Source organism: Mercenaria mercenaria, chromosome 7 (genome assembly GCF_021730395.1).
Source record: "Mercenaria mercenaria strain notata chromosome 7, MADL_Memer_1, whole genome shotgun sequence".
NCBI classification, from domain to species: Eukaryota; Metazoa; Mollusca; class Bivalvia; order Venerida; family Veneridae; genus Mercenaria; species Mercenaria mercenaria.
The window spans coordinates 67158158-67173576 of NC_069367.1; the positions used below are offsets into that span (position 1 = coordinate 67158158).

The 15419-nt window shown below is 36.7% G+C and overlaps 1 protein-coding gene across 1 annotated transcript in view; it reads right to left on the bottom strand.

Moving 5' to 3' along the window:
* Window positions 1-15419, bottom strand: part of LOC123554018 (uncharacterized) — a 53431-nt gene that overhangs the window by 19060 nt on the left and 18952 nt on the right. Inside the window, exons 2-3 of the mRNA XM_045343835.2 lie at window positions 13835-15070; window positions 2870-2961 (exon numbers count right to left, since the gene is read on the bottom strand). Coding sequence (XP_045199770.2) covers window positions 2870-2961; window positions 13835-15050 — 1308 coding nt within the window. The 5' untranslated portion in view covers window positions 15051-15070. The remainder of the gene's footprint in view (window positions 1-2869; window positions 2962-13834; window positions 15071-15419) is intronic.

A 15419-nucleotide genomic window follows, 5' to 3' on the forward strand; every position in this document is an offset into this window, starting at 1 on the left:
AGATTTTTAAAATTTTTCCTTTCGGTTGCCATGGCAACCAGAGTTCTGCATGGAATTCAATACTTTGAACAATTTTGAAAGGGGTCCAACCAAAGATCATCCCTGTGAAGTTTGGTGTAATTCTGCCCAGTGGTTTTCAAGAAGATTTTTTTAGAAATTGTTGACGCACGACGCACTAAGGACAACGGACTACGCATGATGCATGACGGACATCAAGCGGTCACAATAGCTCACCTTGTCACTTCGTGACAGGTGAGCTAATAAAGGAAGTAGCAAAAATGTCATAAAATTTAATCAAATCAACTTTACTGAAAACCAGTGAACCCAAACATGCCTAAGATATACATTGACCACTCCTGTAGGATTTGGTGAAAATCTGCCCAATGGTAAGAGAGTTGTAGTAAAAATATCATAAAATTTGATGAATCAAGGTCCATAACTTCACTGATATATCTAGCACTGAACTGGAATATGCCAATGATATGCACAACAAAGCTTGGCACTGACCAATTCTGTAAGGTTTGGTGAATGACTGCCCAATAGTTCAACACAGATAGTCAGAACATCATAGAATTCAACAAATCAAGGGCTGTAACTCCAATGAAGAACAATGAACCAAAACATGTCAATGATGCATAACTAGACTTGGCAATGATCACTTTTGTGAAACCTGGTGTAAGTCCACTTTGTGGTCATAGGAATTGCAAGGCAAACTTTATGACATACAAGCAGACAGACAGCACAAAATCAATTTGACTCCGCAACAGTTTGTGTTAGCAGACATAATTCACTTAATGTCAATTATCCCCACACAACCTATTTTCAAATACAACCTATTTTCAACCGCCTAGGACTTTGTATGATAAAAAACTTTACAAGCCAAATTTATCAGTTGTGATTGTTTCACTGTTTACAGCAGAGACAGAACATGTTATGAACCTATTCTCCTTCAGTTTTGGTACTTAGAAAATTATATAAATTCCATTTATGTAGCAGTACTATGTTTTCATGAGGTTTTTCTTATTACTAAAAAACCTGCGTCTTTCCTAGTCTACTACCTATTCTTGCTTAAGCCAATATCAGTATTTATATATCTTTTGCACTAAATGTTTATTGCTTAACACATGCTTACTGCCAGAATTGTGAAGCATACTATTATTAAATTATTTTGACAATGCAATCATGATGCCTGTCCTTGCAACAGTTTTCTTCATTTTCTAAGCAATTTGAAATATTTGGAGTGTCAAAAGCTTAGCAATTATATAATACATCGTCATATGTGACAGCTATCAATGTAGCAGATGTGACACCCTGGTTCTCTGGAGTAATTGAGCACATGATATAGTTCTTTAGATAATGCACTAACTTTTGGCTGCCATTTACTTTACCCTACCCCCTTTAATTTAGGTGCCAATTTAGGCAAGTGTACCTACAGCATATTGATCTGCCATGTTGGTTTTAGTGTTTGTTGCCAGACTTGAATTTTGGGTGTATTATGTTTGCAATGTTGTAATGAAACTACAGTAAAAGTTTAGTGCTGTTTCATTTTGCTGGAAGGAAAATACCACCTGCGGTCGAATTTAGGTTGTAAATTTTCAGCATGACTTCCTACTGATGGCTTTCAAAATCATCCTGCCAGGGATTCGTTCAGTTAGAAACTTGAAACTTAAATGGTATACTTTTATAGCACTTATGCTGATAGAAAGTGTTAGACAATAAACCAAAGATTTGGACTTGCATTTGTACAAAACTGCACAGAAAACTTGTTAAGCAGTTGAAAACTGGTTGTGCCGGGATATATATGGTCAAATGAAAAGTTAGGTCTGTGTGTTTTTAATTTTTGTGATATTTCTCTGAGACCTATACAAATGCAAAAAGTTCAGGTAGATTTTAAGACAATATTTAGAATACTTGTAGTTACATGTGTCCTAATCTCTAATATGAGCTACATGTTTTAATGTCAAACTGATTCTAAAAAACATGTATGTAGAAAGTAGGTAAGTAGGTCACATTCATGGTCACTGAAAGTCAGTTTTAAGATCGGTGTGCAAAACTGAATATGTCATTCAAATTTCAAAGCCCTAGGACCTGTGGTTTTGGAAAAGAAGATTTTTAAAGATTTTCCTATCGGTTGCCATGGCAACCAGAGTTCTGTATGGAATTCAGTTCTTCGAACAATTTTCAAAGAAGACCATCCAAGGAACATCCCTATTAAGTTACATCAAATTTGGCCCGATGTATTAGGAGATGTTGTTTAAAGGAAAGTGTGGCCGGATGGTGAGCGATCACAATAGCTCACCCTGAGCACTTTGTCAGAAAATGTCAGAATCAAACTGGTTAACTGCTGACCTGACACCTATTCCATACTGTTGGTAGACATGGAAAATGTCAGGATAACCCTGGTTAACTACTGACCTGACACCACACTGTTGGTAGAAATAGACAACATCGGAATCAGTCTGGTTAACTACTGACCTGACACCTGTTCCAAATTGTTGTTAGACATAGACAATGTCAGAATCAAACTGGTTAACTATAGACCTGACACCTGTTCCATACTGCTTAAAGACATGGACAACATCAGAATCAAACTGGTTAACTTCTGACCTAGAACCAGTTCCAAATTGTTGTTACACATAGACAAAGTCAGAATCAAACTGGTTAACTACTGACCTTACACCTGTTCAACACTGTTGGTAGAAATAGACATCAGAATCAAACTGGTTAACTACTGACCTGACACCTGTTCAACACTGTTGGTAGACATAGACAACGTAAGAATCAAACTGGTTAACTACATACCTGAAAGCTTTTCCACACAGTTGGTAGACATAGAAAACGTGAGAATCAAAACTGGATAAGTACTAACCTGATATTTGTTCCATACTAGTGGATAGACATCAACCACATCAGAATCAAACTGGTTTTTCCTCACCTCCGGAAGTTCCATCTCAGTTTTACCTGAAAACACCACATCATAAAATAGTGTACTGCAGTAAATTTAATATTGATACATGTACCAACAATATGATCATAATATTGATACATGTACCATCTGAAATAATTATAATAAAATGAAGTTGAAGAAGAAAACAAGGAGCTGTGTTCAATAAACGCTTGATGCCCCTGGTGGCATCCTTGTCGATATGAAGTAACCTAAGTCCAAAACGAGGTCAAGGTCAAACTGAGGTCAGGTGATGTTTGAAGATGAGGAATGGTCACAGGTTACATCTGCATTAGTATCAAGTCATTCTAGCAAGGGGTATTGATGCTAGACGAAACGGTCCCATTTGGTTAACCAAGAGATGGCCCATATAAAGCAACCTAAGTCCAAAATGAGGTCAAGGTCAAGGTCAAACTGAGGTCAGGTGATATCTGAAGATGAGGAATGTTCACAGGTTACATCTGCATTAGTATCAAGTCATTCTAGCAAGGGGTATTGATGCCAGACAAAACGGTCCCATTTGGTTAACCTCGTACGGACGGACGAACGGACGGATGGACGGACAGATGGATGGACAGGATGATCACTATATGCCTCCCGCATCAGTAGATGCCGGGGGCATAAAAAGAAAATTCACTCTTCGAAGAATCAAAACAGTGAACCAGCAGCTATATAACTTTACTTATTTAAATGCAACCAGTTCATCGAAGGTTGATCAGAAAACTGTATCTGGAATTTGCACTGGTTCCTAGGGACATTTCCATACTATGGCAATCTTCTTAAACATACAGGACCATTTATAACAAAAATGACACTTCTGTATTTATTTTGGATGGTTAGCTAAAATATAGCCAAAATCGATCCCTCACGAAAATTTCTGATTTTTCAGCACTACAGACAGATTTTCAAGCATGGATGAATATGTTTCTTTCTGCAATAACTTCTGCAAAACAGTCTCATCTTCACATAAATGTAATGTTGGTATTTATCAATTGATATATTTGATCAATGATGAACCTACTTCTTCACATCACTTCAAATTAAAGATGATATTTATAGGTTTTCAGATTTGTATGAGGCAATATGCATGAATTCAGCAGCAGAGATATTTTGCAACTTTTGGAAGGCAATATGACCCTTTGAAAGAAATGACTGCATACTTCTGGATGCAAATCTAGCATGGCTAATAGCCATTTTGTTACATATACATTTAAACTTAAAATGATATCACCTAGGTTATTAGATTTGTACTGAGAAATATGCAAAAGTTCTGTACTGGATATATTGCGCAACTTCAGGAGCGCAATATTATTCTGAGAAAGAACAAGTGCATATTTCTCAACCAAAATCTAAAAATCTCTATATTACCTGTACATACTACACTTATAATTATTATAAATATAAATAATATACATTTATTCTTATTTTATCAAAATATTGTCATTAGAGACCTTTTAAACGCAAAAAAAGCATGAAACTAGACTTCATAAATGGCGTCACACACCCAATATGAAATTTGAACATCAATGTGGATAAATACTGATGTTTCAGGTTCTACTGAGGGCATAACATTTTGTAGTTTTGATCAAAACAACTATTTCATGGGGATAAGATTTTATGGACTTCAATTTCTGAAGATAAGATGAATTGAAATTTTACTTCTTCAATGGAATTTAACTTTCATAGATTGATGCAACCATACAACTTATGAACATTAGTCCCCTAGAAATATTGATGATTTCATAGTACAGTTACTCTTCAGACTGAGAAGTTGACACAAATTTTGTTAGTTTACTTGAAACCAATCAAAACTATCTAAATTACTATACATTGGCCAATGGTGCTGTGCATGAGATAACGATGATGCATTTGGGCTTACTATGTCCAGTGCACACTGACACTCCTCTAGTGCATGGGCCAACAACGCTCTGTGCACACTGACACTCCTCTAGTGCATGGGCCAACAATGCTCTGTGCACACTGACACTGCTCTTGTGCATGGGCCAACAATGCTCTGTGCACACTGGCACTGCTCTTGTGCATGGGTCAACAATGCTCTGTGCACACTGACACTGCTCTTGTGCATAGGCTAACAATGCTCCGTGCACACTGACACTGCTCTTGTGCATGAGTCAACAATGCTCCATGCACACTGACACTGCTCTTGTGCATAGGCCAACAATGCTCTGTGCACACTGACACTGCTCTTGTGTGCATGGGCCAACAATGCTCTGTGCACACTGGCACTGCTCTTGTGCATGGGTCAACAATGCTCTGTGCACACTGACACTGCTCTTGTGCATAGGCTAACGATGCTCCGTGCACACTGACACTGCTCTTGTGCTTGGGCCAATGATGCTAAGTGCACACTGACACTGCTCTTGTGCATGGGCCAATGGTGCTAAGTGTACAATGACACTGCTCTTGTGCATGGGCCAACGATGCTAAGTGCACACTGACATTGCTCTTGTGCATGGGCCAATGATGATCAGTGCATACTCAAACTGCTGTTGTGCATGGGTAAATGATGCTAAGTTCACACTCAAACTGCTGTTGCGCATGGGCCAATGATGCTAAGTGCACACTCAAACTGCTGTTGTGCATGGGTCAATGATGCTAAGTGCACACTGACATTGCTCTTGTGCATGGACCAATGATGCTAGGTGCACACTGACATTGCTCTAGTGCATGGGCCAACGATACTTGTATCATAGCTCGGTGTTTTTTCTTAACAAATTTGGTGCAGGTAATTCGTATACTCCAAGTACAGGGTGCGGTAACTAAAAGTGTGCAGGTATTTAATACCCGCATGCTAGTTACCGCACTGTTAGATAGGAAAGTATGCCAGCGTGTCTGGAACAGTAGACAGCAAGTGTATTTTATTGATTTTCTACTCCACCGAGTCTCAACGTAAGCGTTGACCGGTGGTATAATTACGTGCGAGCAGGGCGCTTTTTGCGGTAGTTTTCACCAGTCAAGGTAATGTTTTCCTTCGCAGTTTTTTCATTATTAAAGCTTTGTTATTGGGAACTGGCTGAGGATGACCTACAATGAACACGCTTTCATGGGGATGTTTCGAAATTTTCTTATCATTTGTAGTTTTTTCTAACATTCAGGAAATATTCACTGAAAAACACGTATTTGCCTACCGCCCCTTAATTTTCTCGTTGTAAATGGATAAATTAGTGTTAAAATGTCTCGTATTTTCGTCATACAGGTAGGATATACTCACTTTAACAGATCGGTCACCATTGTATGCATATTCAAAGATACTTAGCCCGGCAAAACCCGGCTGTCGGCGAAGGTTTTGTCTTACGTCCGAGTCGGTGGTTCACAAAAATAAAAATGCGTAAGTACGAGCAGGTGGAATTTATGAAAAACGGTATTTTCACGACTTTTAATGATCCGACAGTGGACTTTATTAATATATAGACTAACATTTCATGTTTCTTCATTGTGCACCGTCATTTTAAAATATTTAGGTTTCATATTTAAAGCCTGTACTATTCAAAACTTTTATAAGAGCTTGTCTAATTATTTCCTTTAGATAGAATTATATGAAATGTTTGTGTATAAGAAGTGTAATGTAGATATTTTGAAATAAGTGACAATAAACTAACTTCAATCGAGAATTTACAGAGAATCAAGTAACGTTTTCACCAACCGCTTGTTCGAAGTCTCAGTTTTATTGAATGTGATATCTGATCTCTGATGTCTAAAATAATATGACGCCCCAAGTCTCGGATTGAAAAGAATACAGCGTTTGGGGGGGAAAAGTAAAAGAAGTACTATATACGACCAAAAATTAATTATACACTGAAGTCCTACATCTGAGAAGTGTGTGCAGTTTAAATATATATATATTAATATTATGCAGACTTATTTACAGACTTTATGAACCATCCTGACTTATACTTCCTTGTGCAATTTAAATTTCATTAACTGTTGTAAAATGATTTCAACTATATTTTAAAGGTGTCCGAAAAAAAGGACCCTATTTAAAATGTTTATAATATTATCAAATTTTGATTTACACGAAAAAAGGGGCCCTACACGTATTAAATGTTATTTCATTAGAAAGAACGCCACTAAGATAATAACGTCACACATTTTGGCTAAGAATGCTATTACCATAAATACCATATACAAAGGTCCATTTATCAAGTATACAAAAAAGTTGGAGTGTCCAGCACCAGCATGCAGTACTCTTGTTTTTAGAATTATGGTCTTTCTTGGACTTGGAGAAACCACTTAATGAGTAATCAAAATGACTTTGTTTCGATTTAAACTTTTCAATCAAGATAATTTGTATCAAGCACTGACAATAGTCGAGTACGCTCTCTGCGGGCATGACTGTTTCTTTTTTCTTTTAAAGTATTATTCAACAAACTGTATATGGCTTAGTCATTGATCTCTCTAATATTTTGTATCAATTAAGAAACGAAAAAGACACTTTGAACACTGATAAATGCCTATGCTCAAAAACACCGACTAAGATTCTGTTTTACATCAAAACGGTCTTTAGAATCAAACAGTTACTAATGTATGAACATCTAGGGCCTACTCTGAATACACAGAACAATTTTCTAGAGGGTCCCTGGTCTGTCAGATTCCAGTGGGCGGTGTGCATGCTTGTAAGAATGTTCGCTTTTTATGAAACACTAAAAAAAACTTTAATTCTGTAATTTGGACATCCTAGTAGATTGGACCCATGCCACCTCCCCACTCTTGGGTAGATATAATTGCAATCAAAATGTTCATGTTTTACATCTTGTGCCGAATACGCCTTCCATGTCGACCAGTATGGACGACACAGCCACGTTCAGTTTGATGGTTTTACTTACTAAATAGATACATGGCAAATGACTAAAATTCAAACATAGATAAATTTAATTCAGATATCTCTATCAATAATCTTGTTTTAAGATGTTGGAGTCATTATCAAAATGACGTATCATAGTGTGACAATGTATTAAGGGGACGCATATTGCTACATTCACAGTTCATACAGAAATGCGGAAGGGGTGCATATTCAAGAAATCGATGGTGGGAAAATAAAAAACATATTCCTAAACTGATATAATACTGATGGACACCTGTAATATTCAGTATTTTGTGGATAAGGATGTGGTACTATGAATGTAATAGGAAAACAGAGGTCTTTGTGAAAGTACATTCAACACAAAATATTAAGCTTTTGTATGAGGAAAAAACAGGTTTTTTACAATAACAGTGTTCCAAATAATGTTGAAGGGATGAGATTTTCTTTCTAACACACCAGGTTTGCTTAAACATGTAAAAATTTAACGCCACGTCATTTCAGCTCGGGATGGACGCCATATTTCTCATTGATAAAAATGTAAACAAAAAAAATCAGAGTGGGATTAGCATTGCAAGGGCATAACATGACATTCTACACAATGAATACCTTAGAACAGATATCTAAGATGCTACACAGGTCAGGCGGTTTAAATGCATAATGGCGATCACTTGAAATTCATCTTGAAAAGGTGGTTAATTTTAGTTTATTTACATGGTTTTTAATTTTCCCACGACTTCTCGGCGATTCACTGCAAATGTATTACTGCGCCGGACGAAAGGTAACTCTAATAAACAACGGGAGACAACTTAGGTGTCAGCACGTGTACGATTTTTAAAAAAACATGTCGATGATTATAATTTCTTATCAAATAATGAATCCTATTCAGATATTCGTCTTTAATATTAGAAAATTATTAATTTCTGTGGACATTTGTCAAAAAATATTACTTACCTTGGACTACTTTGCGCATCAAACTGGTTTCCGCTTCAGTTGTGAGGCACTTCCGTTATACATTTTGACAACAATAACAAAACACAAAATGAATCAATAAAGTCACTTATAAACCGACTGCTACTTAAATCAGTGTAAGTAAAGTTGTTGTTACAACATTATACATGTTCGTTACGTTATGAGATAAAGTTTATCTTGAACTGCATAATCCATTAATTACGTTTAGATGATATTGCATTTACAACTTATTTGACCCCATTTTTTTACGTGAATGACAGCATTCTCGTGCAACTCGTGCAAACAGAGTTATGAAAAGTATGGTGGAGAATTCAAGGACAAATTATAAATGACATTAAAGTGAGGATAACTGTATATTCGTCCAGTTTTGCTCATTGACATGCCTGCTGTGTATTAGTAACTTTTGTGAACAAGATTAGAATGTTACTTTTGCACATATACACATTGATTGGACCTCTCAACCAAATTTCATACCTTATTTTAGGGATTTTTAAGACAGTACATTTTCAAAAGTTTGTTGAATGTGTTTTGATATTTAAGTGCATTGTAGTTCATGAATACCAAGTTAAAAATCAATAATGGCAACATTTCTAGGCCCTTATTGTAAGCCACTAGACTTCTGTAACGATAAATGTTTAATGTTTTAAGGGGAATATACTCTTTTAGTTTTGGAATGTGGCATTCCTTGACCACCGTATCTTTTCTTATGCACTACTTTGTAAACAAACTAAATAATGTGTTTTAGCTTACATATGCAAAATGAAAAGCATGACAGTGACCATATTTCACATTCTTTCTTTAAATTAGAATCTGTAGGACATTGATAAATGTTTGGACAAGGTGAAGCACTATTATTTTCGCACCAAAAAGTCTTAATTGTTGACTTTGAATGTACACAATAAGTCTTATGTAATTCAACAATAACTTTCTTGTTTCAGTTTTCTCATTTTTATTTTAGTGAGCAATCCTTTGTGTACTTATAACAGTTGAAACAGTATCCATTTCATATACCAAAACCTTGTACTTTTTTGCAGGTAAATTTTATCATACCCCACCCACTTTTTTCTAATTTCAAAGTATGCGTCCCCTTAATGCCATAATGTATACATAAAAGCATACAATTAATTCATAGTACAGCTACTGCGCCCCTATTGTAATTCATAGAATAGGCTTCAATTATGAAACCTAAATATTTTAAAATGACTGTGCACAGTGAAGATACATGAAATGTTGGTCTACATATTGATAAAAATGACTTTAGTCCACTGTCGGATCATTAAAAGTCGTGAAAATACCGTTTTTTATAAATTCCACCTGCTCATACTTACGCATTTTTATTTTTGTGAACCACCGACTCGGACGTAAGACAAAACCTTCGCCGACGGCCTGGTTTTGCCGGGCTAAGTATTTTTGAAACTGCATACCACGGTGACTGATCTGTTAAAGTGAGTATATCCTACCTGTATGACGAAAATACGAGACATTTTAACACTGATTTATCCATTTACAACGAGAAAAGTAAGGGGCGGTAGGCAAATACGTGTTTTTTAGTGAATATTTCCTGAATGTTAGAAAAAACTACAAATGATAAGAAAATTTCGATACATCCCCATAAAAGCGTGTTCATTGTAGGTCATCCTCGGCCAACTCCCAATAACAAAGCTTTAATAATGAAAAAACTGCGAAGGAAAACATTACCTTGACTGGTGAAAACTACCGCAAAAAGCGCCCTGCTCGCACGTAATTATACCACCGGTCAACGCTTACGTTGAGACTCGGTGTACTCTAGCATTGGTTTATTTTACCTGGGCTTTACACATTTGTAAAGCAAGGATTTTAAGTACTCACTGAACTGCTGTATATGGCAATGTGGACCGCCTACAACTACCATATCAGGGGTTTTTTTTACCAGGAGGGGAAGGGGCCCAGGCCTCTGATTTGGGGAAAAAAAAAACTCTGTATTTGGGCAAAGGGGAATAAAAAACCTGATGTAAAGTCAATTTTTGGGGAAAACTGCATGATTTTAAAGAAATTTTCTGAGGGGAAGGGGCCTATAAACGGCCCCTATTATAAAGGAAAAAAAAAACCTGCATATATGGATGGCTATGATACAAAACAGAAAGAACATTAAAACTCTCGGGTAAACGATTTATACTCGGGGGCTATGCCCCCTTGTACAAATCATTTACCCTCGAGTTTCAATGCTCTTTCTATTACTAAGTGCACACTGACATTGCTCTTGTGCATAGGCCAACAATATTCTGTGCACACTGGCACTGCTCTTGTGCATGGGCCAACAATGCTCTGTGCATACTGACACTGCTCTCGTGCATGGGCCAACAATGCTCTGTGCACAATAATACTACTCGTGTGCATGGGCTAACAATGGTCCATGCACAATGACACTGCTCTTGTTCATGGGCCAACAATGCTCCGTGCACAATGACACTACTCTTGTGCATGGGCTAACAATGGTCCGTGCACAATGACACTGATGTTATGCATGGGCCAACAATGCTCTATGAACAATGACACTGCTCTTGTGCATGGGTCAACAATGCTCTATGCACACTGACACTGCTCTTGTGCATGGACCAACAATGCTCTGTGCACACTGGCACTGCTCTTGTGCATGGACCAACAATGCTCTGTGCACACTGACACTGCTCTTGTGCATGGACCAACAATGCTCTGTGCACACTGGCACTGCTCTTGTGCATGGACCAACAATGCTCTGTGCACACTGACACTGTTCTTTTGCATAGGCCAACAATGCTATTTCACACTTAATTGCTGTAATGCATGGGCCAATGATGCTAAGTGCACACTGACATTGCTCTTGTGCATGGGCCAATGATGTTAAGTGCACACTGACATTGCTCTAGTGCATGGGCTGACGATGCTAAGTGCACACTGACATTGCTCTTGTGCATGGGCCAACGATGCTAAGTGCACACTGACATTGCTCTTGCCCACGGGCCAATGATGCTAAGTGCACACTGACATTGCTCTTGTGCATGGGCCAATGATGCTAAGTGCACTCTCAAACTGCTGTTGTGCATATGCCAATGATGCTAAATGCACACTCAAACTGCTGTTGTGCATGGGCCAATGATGCTCAGTGCACACTCAAACTGCTCTTGTGCATGGGCCAATGATGCTCAGTGCACACTCGAACTGCTGTTGTGCATGGGCCAATGATGCTAAGTGCACACTCAAACTGCTGTTGTGCATAGACCTACAATGCTCTAGCAACCACACTCAATTTTTAGCTCATCTGATTTTTTGAAAAAAAATGATGAGTTATTGTCATCACTTGAGCGGTTGTCGGCGTCGGCGTCTGCGTCGGTGTTGCCTGGTTAAGTTTTATGTTTAGGTCAGCTTTTCTCCTAAACTATCAAAGCTATTGCTTTGAAACTTGGAAGACTTGTTCACCATCATAAGCTGACCCTGTATAGCAAGAAACATAACTCCATCTTGCTTTTTGCAAGATTTATGGCCCCTTTTGTACTTAGAAAATATCAGATTTCTTGGTTAAGTTTTATGTTTAGGTCAACTTTTCTCCTAAACTATCAAAGCTATTGCTTTGAAACTTGGAATACTTGTTCACCATCATAAGCAGACCCTGTACATCAAGAAACATAACTCCATCTTGCTTTTTGCAAGAATTATTGCCCCTTTTGGACTTAGAAAATCAGTTTTCTTGGTTAAGTTTTATGTTTAGGTCAGCTTTTATCCTAAACTATCAAAGCTATTGCTTTGAAACTTGCAACACTTGTTCACCATGATAAGCTGACCCTGTACAGCAAGAAACATAACTCCATCCTGCTTTTTGCAAGATTTATGGCCCCTTTTGGACTTAGAAAATATCAGATTTCTTGGTTAAGTTTTATGTTTAGGTCAACTTTTTCTCTTAAACTATCAAAGCTATTGCTTTGAAACTTGCAACACTTGTTCACCATCATAAGCTGACCCTGTACAGCAAGCAACATAACTCCATCCTGCTTTTTGCAATAATTATTGCCCCTTTATGGACTTAGAAAATCATTTTCTTGGTTGAGTATTATGTTTAAGGCAACTTTTCTCATAAACTATCAAAGCTATTGCTTTAAAACTTGCAACAGTTTTTCACAATCATAAGTGGACACTGTACATCAAGAAACATAACTCTATCCTGCTTTTTGCAAGAATGATGGCCCTTTTTAGACTTAGAAAATCATGGGTAGGACAATATTTCTATTATACAAAAAAAAATCAGATGAGCGTCAGCACCCGCAAGGCGGTGCTCTTGTTAAATTATGTTGTATCATAGTGTGACAATGTATTAATGCACATTCAAGCCACAGATCAGACAAACACAGAACTTTTTAGTTTTTTAAAATATTTTGAAAAATAAAAAAGTTATGACAATTTGAAGTTTGTTAAATAGAGATTATGCTCAGTGCACACTGAAAGCCAACGATGCTCAGTACACAATGACACTGCTGTTATGTTTATCAAAATACACTATAGAGTTTAGACAAGCTTACTGTCGCTGAGTGGCTGCTTTTTAATTTCTGACATTTGCAGCCACCGTCAAAATATAAAACAAACTGTATGTGTCGGATTAGTTCAACTACACTAGAGTTCTGATTACAGGACAACACCAATGCTGCTGTTTCTTTAACTTAAATGTCATGATTGCCTCTTTCCAATTAATACAGGTCAGGGCAATATACACACAAATCAATATGAGATATTTATCAAGAAATATCACATATGGTTTTACCATACTGAATACTACTTCCATTTTGATTACACACAACAGCTTTAACACTCAGCTGAATTGTATATTATTTCAAATACTGGCAACAAGAGAACACTGAGAAGACTTTTAGTAAAGGGTGTATTAATCAGACTTCTCCTGTTGTAAAAACATCAAAACAAGACAGCAAAAAAAAGATGTTTTAAAACAATAAAATTTTGTTCAAAAGGTGAAGCTTGCTGAAATCTTGTAACTCCTATCAATCTAAAGCTTCAGTGACTGCCTTTTAAATGAGATAGTGTCTCTGCTGAATGATGACAATAATGCCAGACACACCAGACAAAATAAAAATTACCTGTTAACATTGGGATAAGAGCTGCAGTTGTGGCATCACCAACAATGTTATAACCATCCATTACAACGGCTCCGAGCTCCATCAGGTACTTATACGTGTTTGGTAACTTCCTTTGGTACGACAAATGTGACATAGAATCTAAACCAAACATCAATACATTCATTTTCCTCTGCGTCAGTCTACTTGATATTTTGTTTGCAATTCGTTCAAAAACTTCTGGCTTGGCATTTACTTGCACAAAAAGTTGTTCAAAATCAGCTGGCTCATCAAACTGAAAAGTATCGTCCCCCCAATAATGCCTAAAATAATTGTCATAGTTATTGCCAAGGTATGTATTGTTGTCAGCATCAAAACTCTCCAGTTCATCATAATGGCCATAGTCCATTAATGCCCGGGCTCTATATACCCCCTGCACATTCACTTCACCTTCATCTTTAATTTTGACGGTATTGTTTTTTAATCCAAAATTAGTATCAATATTTGAATAATTCACTTTTATCTTATTTCTCATTTCCTCTTCAAGATTGTCAGGAATATCATTATTTTGATTATGTTGTTCTTCATTTTCGCTGTCAAATTTAATATCTTTTTCTTCAGCTTCTTTGTCTTTCTTCAAGAAACATTTGATTCTTACAAAGTCGTGCATGAGAACCAAATCAAACGGTTCACTTTCCTTTGTCAAAGCTTCCGTATATGATGCAAAATCATCAGACACTCTTTCAACTCCATAATACATACATTTCTCTAATTCTCTGTTGCCAAGCTGTGTTTTGTTAAATTTAAATACATTGTCTTCTAAATAGAATAACTCTTCTTTTGAGCAATTCAATGGGGCCATTTTAAAAAAGGCATATTTAACACTATCATGTTTCAAATCAAAACTAGGTCTTTTACAAACTTGTTCCGAAGATGAAACATTCTTGGTTGAGTTTGATTCAGATCTATATCCCCTGAGAGCTTGTTTAAGATTTAAGTGTTCTGCGATATTGATCACTTTGATAGTTGTTGGTGCAGGTGTACGACAGTACATACAAAACTGTCCGATACATGGAAATTTACAGTTTAGTTCATTCTCATCTCTTCCGTAATCTGTGTACGTGTCAAACGTATCTGTCCATACATATAACACCACGAGTGAGGTAACAATTAATAAAATGTGTCCCTTTCGTCGCCGCATATATCTGTAGATCATCGGACAGTCATGTGGATCGCACATGTATCGTTTTCTGTACCTACCTGAAAGAAAAAAAAATTCAATGAAACTGAGAAATACTGAAACAATAACTTCACAGTGTCAAATGTACTGTTTATTCAGGTGAGCCATAAAATTCTTCAGATGCATTTTATTTAAGTTGTTTTTATCTGATGCTGGAAGCTAAAAAATAAATCCTGCTCCTCAATAATTTCAAAACATCTTTTTTTCTTGTATATTTAAAAAACTCTTTTATCTACCAAGCTCTTTTCTTCAGTAATTTTCAAAAGTCTCACATTTTCTTGTATATATGTTACAAATGTATAAATAATTATATGTATCATTTTCTTAAGTTATTTTCACATACAATGGATCCATGGTTTATAACATTTA